At 39.2% G+C, this 12,388-nt stretch overlaps 1 protein-coding gene across 5 annotated transcripts in view; it reads right to left on the bottom strand.

Annotated features, from left to right (window-relative positions):
* Positions 1-10,118: 10,118 nt before the first annotated feature.
* The window catches only part of CEP120 (centrosomal protein 120), a 79,306-nt gene continuing 77,036 nt past the window's right edge, over positions 10,119-12,388 (bottom strand). For all 5 annotated transcript variants that reach the window (XM_060008950.1, XM_060008951.1, XM_060008952.1 and 2 more), the window contains one exon: positions 10,119-11,964. In XM_060008950.1, coding sequence (XP_059864933.1) covers positions 11,730-11,964 — 235 coding nt within the window. In that variant the 3' untranslated portion in view covers positions 10,119-11,729. The remainder of the gene's footprint in view (positions 11,965-12,388) is intronic.

Here is a 12,388-nt window from a genome sequence, read left to right as displayed (position 1 = left end):
AATATTGTCTCTTTGTCTTTAATTCTTGTCAATTTGATTAATATGTTCCTCAGTGTGTTCCTCCTTGGGTTTATCCTGCCTGGGACTCTCTGTGCTTCCTGAACTTGGGTGACTGTTTCCTTTCTGATGTTAGGGAAGTTTTCAGCTATTATCTCTTCACGTATTTTCTCAGGCCTTTTCTCTCTCTCTTCGCCTTCTGGGACCCCTATAATGTGAATGTTGGTGAATTTGATGTTGTCCCAGTTGTCTCTTAAAGTGTCCTAATTTCTTTTCATTCTTTTTTCTTTATTCTGTTCCACGGTAATGCTTTCCACAATTCTTTCTTCCAGCTCACTTATCTGTTCTTCTGCCTCATTTATTTTCCTATTGATTCCTTCTGGTGTATTTTTCATTTCAGTTATTGTATTGTTCAACTCTGTTTGTTTTTTATATCATCTAGCTCTTTGTTAAGCATTTCTTATGTCTTCTTGGTCTGTGCCTCCATTCTTTTTCTGAGATCTTGGATCATCTTTACTATCATTTCTCTGAATTATTTTTTTAGGTAGATTGCCTATCTCTGTTTCACTTGTTCTTCTGGGGTTTTATCTTGTTCCTTCATCTGGAACATATTCCTCTGCCATCTCATTTCGTCTAACTTTCTGTGTTTGCAGTCCCACAGGCTGCAGGAATTTAGTTGCTGCTGCTTCTGGTGTCTGCCCCCATCTTGTTGTTGCTTCTTCTTTGTCTTTGGAAGTAGAATATCATTTTCAGTAGGTTCGAGTCTCTTTTGTTGATGGTTGTTCAGCAGTTAGTTGTGATTTGGGTGTTTTCATGAGAGCAGGTGAGCTCAGGTCCTTCTACTCTGCCTTCTTGTCCTCAGACTCTACAAAGCTTTTGTTTTCCTTTGTGCTCTGTCTAGTTTCACTTGTTTATAATGTGTTTTGGGCAGAGGCCTTTTACCTGGTGATTCAGGTAGAGATCCTGGTGAGAAATGGATGCACTGACATGTCAGCTCAGGATGTGTGCAGAGGTTTTTTTCTTATTCTTGCATTTGAAACAAATTCCTGTCTTTTCATTTTCCATAAGTTTCTCTATTTCTATGAAATTAGATGTAAGAGTTACCCATCCTGGTCTTGAAGGGGTGTCCTTATGTGGGTGTGTCCATCTACAGTCTGTGTGTGTCTAGTGGCTTTTGATGGGAGAACATGAGTCATGTCTTCCCCCAGGGTATGCTGACAGCTATCACTGAGGTGGGCCACAGAGATGGCAGAGCTAGAGCCAGAGCCAGGTGTGAGCTGGGGCTTCTCCTATGTTCAGTGCCTGACACCACTGTATTGAGGGTGGCTTCAGGTCTCAAGGTGCTAAAGAAGAGGCCCTGAGGTTTGGATCCAAGCTGGTTCTGTTCTAAGTGTATGCTCCTCACTCCGCCCAGCATTAATACCTTAGCTCCAGATGGAAGCAGAGTTGGAGCAAGAGGGGCCAGATCAGGCACCCAGTGCAGGCCAGGGCCTGTACTGGAGTGGTCCCATATACCATCCAGAGTTCCAGACCACTCCTGATCTGCTGCCTCCAAGAGTGCCAGGAAGGGCCACTCCAAACCCATTCAGATGTAGTGCCAGGTATAAGCCAGCTCCGTCCTCCACAACTGCACATTCCCCCTGGCAGCAGCAACCTTCATCCTAGTGGGATGCTGCCCCACAGAGCAAGAGGGGCCAGAGTGGGCACTGAGTGTGGGCCAGGGTGCATGGTGGGGTGTCATGGGAAACTGGCCAGGGTCCCAGGCAGTCTCAAACTGCTTACTCAGCCTTGTTTGGGGAACAAGCAAGCATGTGCTTGCACTTCACAAGTGCAGTCCAAGTTTCTCACAGCCCCCCTACTAGTCTTACTGGTCCTCAAACAAGCCAAGGGGACTCATCTTCCTGGTATTGGACTCAAGGTCTGGCACGTCCCATATGTGGTTTGAACCACTCACTTCCCAGGAAGTATCTCCGGGCCTGTGTAATACCCCCCTTCTGTGTCCCCTCCCAGGGGTGCAGGTCCTGAGATGATCACTTCTCTTTCCTTCCTACCTGACTTTGTGTGGCTCTTTCTTTATAGCCTTGGTTTCTTTATCGCCTTTATAGTCTTTCTGCCAGTCTACAGTTTGTTTTCAGTGAGAATTGCTCCACATGTATATATATATATATATTTTTTTTTTTTGATGTGTTCATGGAGGGGAGACAAGCTTAGCGTCCTCCTACTCCACCATCTTGATCTCTCTAGTCATTATTTCTTTACATAAGCTTTCTGCCCCCTTTCTCTCTTTTGGTACTCTCATAGTACATATATTGTTTCACTTAATGGTATCCCATAATTCACATAGGATTTCTTCACTGTTTTTCATTCTTTTTTCTTTATTCTCCTCTGACTGGATAATAACAAATGACCTGTTCTCAAGTTCACAGATTCTTTCTTCTGTATCATTAAAGCCTGCTGTTGATGTTCTTCTTGCATTTTTTTTTCATTCCATTATAATCTTGAGCTCCAGAATATGTTTTTTTTTTGGATTTTGTTTTGTTTTGTTTTGTTTTTATGATTTCTCTCTCTCTCTCTCTGTTGAGCTTCTCATTTGGTTTATGTATTGTTTTCCTAATTTGTCTATTTGTATTCTCTTATAGCTCACTAGTCTTCCTTAAACCAATTATCTTGAATTCTCTGTCAATTCATAGTTTTTATTTCTTTGGAGTTGATTACTGGAAAATTATTGTGTTTCTTTGGTTGTGTCATGCTTCCTTGATTTTTCACCTTTATTGTAGGCTTGTGTTGATGTCTGCATTTGATGGAACAGTAACCTCTTCCAGAATTTATGGACAGGTTTTGGTGGGAAAAGATCATCAGCATGTGGTACAAGGGCAGTGGCTGAGTGGGGTGTGGTAGTTCTGGCTCCAGGTAAGTCCTGGTGCTGCTGCTCCCTGCAGCTCCATCAGCTGAGGTCACTGTTCACAAAGATTGCTGGGGTCTTCATTGGCCAGGGCCGTGACTGTCTGAAGCAGTGGTGGGGTCTGATGGGGTCTTTGGCGGTAAAGTCTTCTAGGGAACTCCTGATCTTTCTTCTCCTGCTGGGGTTGTCATGGCAAAGGGTATCCCTTTTGGATCCATGTCCAGCTCATGAGAGCCGTTGTGGTAGAGTTGGCATTGGTGTCTGATGCATAGGCACCATGGAACAGCTATGAAGTTGGGCTCTGGAGTGGATGTCCACAGAGCAACAGCGGCTCCAGGGATTGGGGCACTGGCTGCCCACAGTGGTGGTTGCTCTGGTATCTGAGATGTTGGTGCAAGCTGAGCAGCCAAGGAGCTGGGAGCTGGAGAGTGGGTGCATTTGTAGAGACAGTAACTCCAGAATCTGGGGCACTGCCTAGCCCTCAGTGGTGTTGACTCCAGTGCCCAAGATGTGGGTACACACAGAACAGGCACACAAAGAGCACATGCACAGTCAGGGTCTGAAGTTTTGGGACATGCAGAACAGCTGTGGCTCTGGGGTCTGGGGTAAGTATGGGGCTTGGTGGGAGGGGTGGCATCCTTGGTTCCAGGACACCAGACTCTTTCTTGGGGGGTTGTAGTATCTCCTCTCTGAGGGGTCCATGATGGCAATGGTTGTTGCTCACCTCAGTGAAATCTGCTTGTATTCTCTGTGGAGCAGGCCATTGGGATTCATATGCACAAACACAATGGAGTAGTCCATACTGTCATGGGGGCTGTTGAGCTCCTCAGTGGCAAAGTCTGTTGGGATTCTCCACAGAGCATGCCATGAGGAATGTGGTGGCCTTTGCCATGTGGCTGACACCGATAGCCTTCACCTTTTTTATTTTTTGGTTCCTAGCTGTCTCTGGACACCTCAGCTATGCTGATCTCCTCGGAGATCTTTGTCGTGCAGTTATTCTCGTTTGGTTCCACTGTGTTGCTATAGGCTCTTAATTGGACTCTTGAGTCCTCCCAGGGCTGTTTTCATTCATGAATAGCTGCATACTTGTTATATTTTCTTGAGGAATGAAGGCTGGTATCTCCTACTCCATTATCTGGTTCTTTTCTGCCTTATTTCACTGGCTATGAACCTTTCATACAGTCTTGAACAGAGATAATGAGAGCAGATACTGTTTTGTTCTTGAGCTTTTGGGAAAGCACTCACTCTTTTACTATTAAGTATGTTAGCTATAGGCTCCTGTAGATGTCCTTTATCAGATTGAAGAAGTTCCCTTATATTCTTAGTTTGCTGGGAGTGTTTATCCGGAATGGATGTTGGATTTTGACAAATGCTTTTTCTCACTTGACTGCTATTGTCACTCGTACCCAGAATTGGCTATGACACATTCTATGGAAATGCTTTGGACGCTATGGATTTTAAGGCCATCTTAGATTCCAGCTGAGTTTGCCTACATACACATCCCGCTTTGCTAGCTAAGCTTTGGGAGCACAGGCTTATAAACATACTGGTTTGTTGTTGTTTTTCTCATTCTCCCCCTATACCTACCTCTGAAGTTTTAGTGTGACTAGCAACTACTCTGATGTAGCTTATGACATAAATTGTTCCTCTGGTTCAAACAAGTTTGATGCTACTTTTAATATCAAATTTAGTATCCAAATACTCTTACAAAATCTGAGAAAAACTCGATATAAAATAACATGCATGAGCAAAGCTTCTACTAATAAAGCTGTGATTGGAACCTTTGTTGCTTACTCTACTTTATAGTAACAGAATCTATCAGAAACAGAACAGTGAGTGTACATAAAGGATGAGGAGAAGGAAAATGCAGAAATGCTATTTTGGTCATTCTTTGCTGTTGATTACATGAAGGGATTGGAGGTGTACTGTCACCTGTAGTTTTTCCTGATAACCATGAAGGGTATAATCTCTTCCCAAGATTACATACTAGGAAGAACAACAGTAATACTTTAAATTATAACTACAGTTGACCCTTGAACAACATGGGTTTGAACTGTATGGGTCCACTTATACAAATATATACTATAGAACTATGTGATCTGTGGTTGAATCTTCAGATGCAGAACCGCAGGTAGGAGGGTCGTCCTAAAGTTACAGGTGGATTTTTGACTGCCAGGGTTGGCACTGCTAACACATGCATTGTTCAATAATCAACTGTATGTAGAACTGTATACTACATAAAGCACTTACATATAGTGTGTATGTGTATATATATATTATATATAATAAATGTATATAAATCTATAATTTGATCTCTGTGGAACAGGCAGATTATTCTCTTTCACTTGGTAGAACAGCATGCCACTAGCAATTGCTAACTATGTACACACACTGAAGGAAGCATTGAAATGAATACTGCACATGTGCTCCACATTTTAAGCTTAGATTCATGCCAGAATATACTAGATTGACAATTACTTCTCATGTGTACGTATACTGCTAGATTCATAGACATATTCAGATAGATCTGGACAGTGACACTAAGGTTCAAGTGATAATATAAGGGGTAAAGAGTAATCGAACCAGTGAACCCACCTGACAATTTTATAGACCTTAGGAAGAAAAAGAAAAGGTATACCACAGGAAAATTGAGGTGTGAGCTCTTCTTTCCACTCTTTCTTTCCCCCGTTTTTCTTTCTCCTTCTTTCTTTCTTCCTTTTCGTTTTTGGGGGGTTTATAAAGAATCTTTTACAGACAAATTTTGGGTGTCATTTGTTCCCAGTAAACACTTACACATTCATAGGGAGATAAGAGAGAAAGAAGTGTGGATTGATAACAGGGAGAGAGGTGGTAGGCCAAATGTGGGCTGGCTATTACAGTTTTTATTGGTGAAAAAAAAGTCTGTGGGCTAAATCACTTCTGAAGACTATTTATAAAACTTTCCTATTTGGTACCTTTATTCTCTTTGTGCAAATTTTACAAATTTCAGTTGGTTACCTAAATAAACTTCTGCCAGAAACCTTCAAGAGAATACCATTAATCTCATCTGCCAACAATGAAGCTAAATCAGGAATTGAAAGTTCCTTCCTTGAGGCAACAACCGGGCACTACACCAGTCTGCTATACTATCTCATCCAATCTAAACAGGATGACTCAAGATATGTGCTGAATATTAATATCTCAAGTTCTTGATTTGACATCCCATTTTCAGGGCATCTTGGCACACAATCTGAACTGAATTCAAGTAATGCAATAACAGCCTTGCTTGAAATTCAGAATTTCTCTCAAGAAAACAGACGGAAATTTTAGTAACCAAATCTTTCTCAATTTTTCAGATTACAGAAAGAAGTCATAGAAATGAAATGAGTTCTTTAATGCTTTTCACCTTGCTCCATCTATTCATTAATATGAGAATTTGCTTAAAAAATGAGCAAATCTACTAGGCATACTCTCTCACTATTGGGTTGGCATTTGCTTAAAAAGTGAGCAAATCTACTAGGCATACTCTCTCACTATTGGGTTGGCATTCACTAAAATTTACAATAATGTCAAAGTAGGATTTTGCAAGAATATTTCATTTGCCCTGGCCAAGTTCTAATCTAAAATATTGAGGAAAATTCAGCACTCATCCAATGAATCTGCATGCTTTTGACTAGTTAACATGTTAATCAAGAAAAGGGTTGTGCTGTCCAACTATTAGATAAGCTATTTGGAAAAGAAAAAATATTTGTCTGTGAATTTGTGGATGAAATGTTTCCAAGAAGAAATTATAAATGGACCCTATTTTAGTTCTCTCCTATTATGAATGACAGGTTTAACATTCTTAGAAACCCTAAGAATATAATGACTACATCTTTAAAAGCCTCTAGGGATTATTGTACATTAACGTATCAGAGTCAGTAAATTATTTATCTATAAATTAATCTTTCTAAACAGATTTCCACCCCCCTTCAATTTGAAAGCTAAACTTCTGAGGCTCTATTTCAGCAACTTTATATCTGAAGAGCCTACATCTGTAAAAACATTTCTAAAGAAAACATGAAGACAACCCCCAGAGAAGCAAATAAAATGAGATTTAAGTATATAGCAGCCCTTCTACTGTTACATTCCTAACAATAGTGGGTTCTAATTTGATGCCAAATAGAGGTTATATAACAAAATCAGTGAGCACTCTAGTGCTTTTGGTTTCAGTGAAAAATTTAGGTGCTTAAACATTTCCGTCTGTACTTCCACATTTACACCAAGATGGAGGAGTTATGTCTTTGTCTGCCAAGTCACAGAAGCCGAGGGCCCATCGGATAGGAAGATACATAGATTGTGTTCTAAGGCAGGTGGCAGAAGAAGTGCATGCTGGAAAGTCTGGGTTCTGAGGCCTTTGTCCCAGTTGCCAAAACACAAATATCAAAGACGGATTTGAATTTTCAAGTCATACCATGTTAAAAATTATCCACCCAGACTTTATTCAGCACTCCCACACAAACCATTTCGTCAATTAATAAGACCACCAACCAACAATAAGACTACCTCACAGCAGCAACAAACTACCAGACTACCAAACTAACAGACTACCTCAATCGAAAAGATATTAAGCCTAATTTAGGGAACTAGTAATCCACTGTGAAAAATTCTCACTCAAATTTATGTCCATGTTCTGGACTACCTGCTAAATTAAATAACCAGTACTGTTTTGTGTTGATTTTGTCATTATTCTTTTTTAAAAGGATAATAAGACCTTAATTTTATAATACATGAAGGCATTACAATTCCAAGTTTCAAGGATGCTCCAATTTTACCTTTAGAGGTTGGGATGAAAAAGTAGCCATTAATTTTCACTAATTTCAGAATTTACCAACAAAGGCACTACAAACGTATAATGAAGTATCTGATCCACTCCTACAATCAAGGAATGAAAGGATAGTATCTTTAAAAATGGCTTGCCAGGAGGCTCATGTGCAAAAACCCTTTTAGTATTTAAACACTGGGTAGGCAGATCTGAAGCAAACTTTTTTTTAAATTGTAGTAAAATGTATATAACACAAAATTTTAACAATTTTAAGCATACAATTCAGTGGCGTTACATATATCCACAATGCAACCATTTCCACTATCATCATCCTCAACAGAAACTCTGTACCTATTCAGCAGTAACTCCCCAATTCCTGCACCCCCTCTCCCAGGTAACCTCTATTGTACCTTCTGTCGCAATGCAATTGAAGCATACTTTTAAAAAGCCAAACAGGGCTTCCCTGGTGGCGCAGTGGTTGAGAGTCCGCCTGCCGATGCAGGGTACACGGGTTCGTGCCCCGGTGTGGGAAGATCCCACATGCCGTGGAGAGGCTGGGCCCGTGGGCCATGGCCGCTGAGCCTGCGCGTCCGGAGCCTGTGCTCCGCAACCGGAGAGGCCGCAACAGTGAGAGGCCCGTATACCGCAAAAACAAAAATAAATAAATAAAAGCCAAACAATCCAACAAACAAATCCCTCAGTTTCAACAGAGCCGGGTCAGTGAGGCCAGGAAAGCGCATTCTCCCAGTGCCTCAGTCATTAATTTTTATGTCTATTTTGACTGGCAGACCATACACTATTTTTTCTTCATGAATGCAGCAACTATTGAGTACCTACCTGGGGAAGCCACTATTTTAGTCCTGGCAAATGGCAGAAAGTGAGACAGACCTAACCTCTGTCCTCATGGACCTTCTATTCTAGTTAACCATGCTTCTCCTTATCCCCACTCTAGAAATCACGTGGGAAAGTGTGCAATTTTGACAGGATACCAGTGGCACGACACATGCCCTGTATCGATAATCCATTTCCAGCGTAAGAGGACTGCTCAGAGGTGTTACGGCAGAACATTATCTACCGTTCTCTATTTTAGGTCACTGCTTTACTAGGTAATGGATAAGAACAGCTGAGCTATACTAACTGATTGAAAAATGTTATACCCTTATTTGGGCCTTCTGCATCTGTTTCATTTAATTTAACATCTGATAAAATGCTATATACCATAGAAGCTGGGCATACAAAAATACTTAAGGTTTCCAATTTTAGGATCAAATTTGGAATTTCATTTATATGAAATGTCCAGAATAGGCAAATCCACAGAGACAGAAAGTAGCTAAGTGGCTGTCAAGGGCTGGGGAGAGGGGTAAAGGGGGAATGATTGCTAATGAGTGTGGTGCTTCTTTAGGGGATGGTGAAAACGTTTCAGTATTAGATAGCAATGATGGCTGCACAACCGTGTGAATATACTAAAAATCACGGAAGTGCATACTTTAAAATGGTGAAACCTATGGTATGTGAATTATATCAATAAAAAAGTCAAGTCAGGTATTCAGTCAAGCCAGACACAATGGTAGTGAGAGGCCAAATTTTCAAAGTCCATCCATAGCTACCAGGGGACCCTTTTTATAGACTGTAAGAACCAGGTCAGTCAGTCCATTCTGAGGTGGCTGAGGACAAGCAATATGTACTGGGGCAATCTGAGGACTCAGATTCGGGCTGGGACGTATCTGGACAGAGCAGTAAGTGGATGAGAAAGTCATCTGATCAGACTTGCCTGTTGTAATCTTAAATTGTTCATGCAGTGCCTTAATACATCCTTAAATCATACTCAAAACTTCCACACCTGCTGGAAGCAACAGGATCCCAAGTCTATATAGAAATCACTGGGATATACCTGTAAAGGAACTCTTGCAATTTATACAGACACGGCACCACACATACCGGGAAGACGTAGTAATACACCTTCCGCGCAGTGTGTGCTAGCCTTACACGTGGAACTAGGCTTTCTCCGTGAAAAGGAATCACAAACATTTTAAAGGTAAACTTTGTTTCACATGAAAATACCTGATGAAAGGTCTGCTGTTACATATAGTACTGAGGAAACTTCTTATTCACTCACCTACTCACTTGGTCATTCACTCATCTCTCTACTATGGTCATAACTCAACTCCCAGGCACCGATGATAATTTAGTAAGAGCAATCAGTATAAATACAGTAAATGCCACTTACAAATGAAATGTCTGTTGCTACAGGACCACAAAAAGGTGTTAAAATTTCAGACTCTCCCAATCAATTTTAGAACATATAAAATTATCTATCTGCAATGTAAGCACTTAAAAACCAAAAATACAAAGTAACTTGATATAGGAAGTGCCAAGCACTTGCCCAATCCGTTTAACAAAAAAGTAACAGACTGCTCAGAAACTCAAAGATGCATACAAGTGTCATTTTTATTTGATGAAACACATAGCCAAAAGATTAGAGAAGGCAAACCGCACATCCATTTTAGAAACGTCCTTTTTGTTTCTTTAAATCTGAGGCCCCCTCTAGTGTTTGAAAAGTCACATGCAGCACACAGTGCAACTGAAGGCACAGTCACAATATTTCCCCAAGACCTTCCCAAATAAAAAGAATACTTCTGTTCCATTCATGTGGCACAAAAATCAATGAGAGAAAATATATAGCCATAATTAATACTTCACATTCTTGCTATAATTCACATATTCATTATTCTCTCAGTAATTTCTCTATTTACTCTTGGGTTGTTTTCAGATTAATACTTGTTAACAAGGGGGGAGGAAAAAAACATATAAAGCATGTAGGGACTTTAATTTCCCAAACAAGAAATACACCACCTTGAAAACAACAGAAAATTTAGTGTCACCAAATAGCCTATTCTGTTTTTGTGGAAGTTATCAGTAAATATTTCTTAAAGTATATACTTAAAATTTATTATATTTGGAAGTAAGAAATTTTAAACTACATATATTTCAAAGCTCACCTAATCTGTGAATTTGCTAATCAAACCTTTTCAGTACCCTGTAAAAGGAAGTGGAAAGTGTTGCTTTGAGGGCAAATGTTGGCTCTGAAGAATACGATGTAAAGGAATTCTTAAAAATTTATACTGACATGGCACTACATAAATCCAATGGCTTAATCTCATGTTCTTTTGTAAAAGACTGATTAAATTCAGGGGGAGTCAAAAATAGTAGGTTTTCACTCTACTTTCTTAGCTAAAGCGTTTATGCATCTGTTTCCATGTTTTATTACAGAGGGTTTACATTAACAACTAGTATTACTATTACTGCAAAATGAATTCTCTATTTTTAACAAAAGAAAACAATGCAATCTTGAGCAGGAGACTGACAGAGAAAACTTACTAAGCTATTACTTCATATTCTTAAAAGTTAAGAGTATACTAAAAAAATTGAAAATTCAATAGCTGTTGAAACAAGTTTAATCTGTATTAACTTTATTTAAATAAATGACTAATTTGTCACTCAATAGATCACAAATGGCTTCTCTGCACTGATCCTGCTTTCTGTTTTCGAACGTGTCACCTGCAAATGTTACAAGTTAAAAAAGACAGCTCATCTAAAATGAATTAAATAAAACTAGTTGCATTTACAAGTGGTCTCAACTTTTAAGATACCTCTATTCAAATGAACAGGACAGCGTTTTTAAAGTGCAACATGTACTCTTTTGGCTCAACATAAAAAATTATGTAACTGGAAATTACTACAGTCATTTCTCTGAGAACAAATTTAGTGAAAAGCTGTTTTGAAAGTTAGCCATGAAATTATAAATTATGAGAAACACTGAAAAGTCATTAAAAATGAGAATATAAAACGCAATTACAAATAAACCAGAGTGGGAGAGGTAGCATAAAGTAAATAAAATCGAATAAATACTATACAATAACATACAAAATTTTGCTTATAAAAAACTGAAAATTGCATTGTAAAACATCCATTTTCCCTTCTTTTGAGGGCTTTACTATTAAATTAAAATTTAGACCTGGAGTCTCTGTGAAGATTTTCCAAATGTTATTAATTACTGGCATTGTTTTTTGCCAAAATCTCTCCGATCTGTCGGTCAAGTTCACTTATTATTCGATCCTCATGATTATACACACCCGTCCTCATCAAAGTATCCCTTTCTTCTATGAGGCGAGTCAAATAATCATCCAAACCTTCTTCCAATGCACTGCCATGTGGGCCATCCATTTTTCCACTCGCAATCTCTCTGGAATCCTGGTACTGTTTTTGTTCTTGTTGCCTTAACCTGAGAAGTCAAGAACGCATGCCACTCTAGCAAGCAACAAACACTCTTGGTTTTCGGTTAACAACACCACTTAAAAACAAAATGATTTAGTGGTAAAATACATTTTTTAGTAATATTTTCAGGAAGAAAACAAAAACCACTTGGTTGGGCAGAGTTAGGGCACTTATAAAAGACAGTTTTAAAAACAATACTTGTTTTTCTAATTATATAATACATGAAAACTGTAGAAATTTGGGGAATGTGTAGAAAAGAAAATCATCACAATCTTATTAACCAGAGATAACCAATCTGAGTAATAATTTTCTGTATTCTCAATTTAAAAATGCATGTATTTTAAACACAGTATTGCTAACTTTTTAGAAAACTATATAGGCAATTCTGTGCATTATATGTATCACTTATTACTATAATGAATATCTTCCTG

This window comes from Delphinus delphis, chromosome 3 (assembly GCF_949987515.2).
Source record: "Delphinus delphis chromosome 3, mDelDel1.2, whole genome shotgun sequence".
In the NCBI taxonomy this organism is placed as follows: Eukaryota; Metazoa; Chordata; class Mammalia; order Artiodactyla; family Delphinidae; genus Delphinus; species Delphinus delphis.
This window is presented reverse-complemented; position numbering and strand designations above follow the sequence as displayed.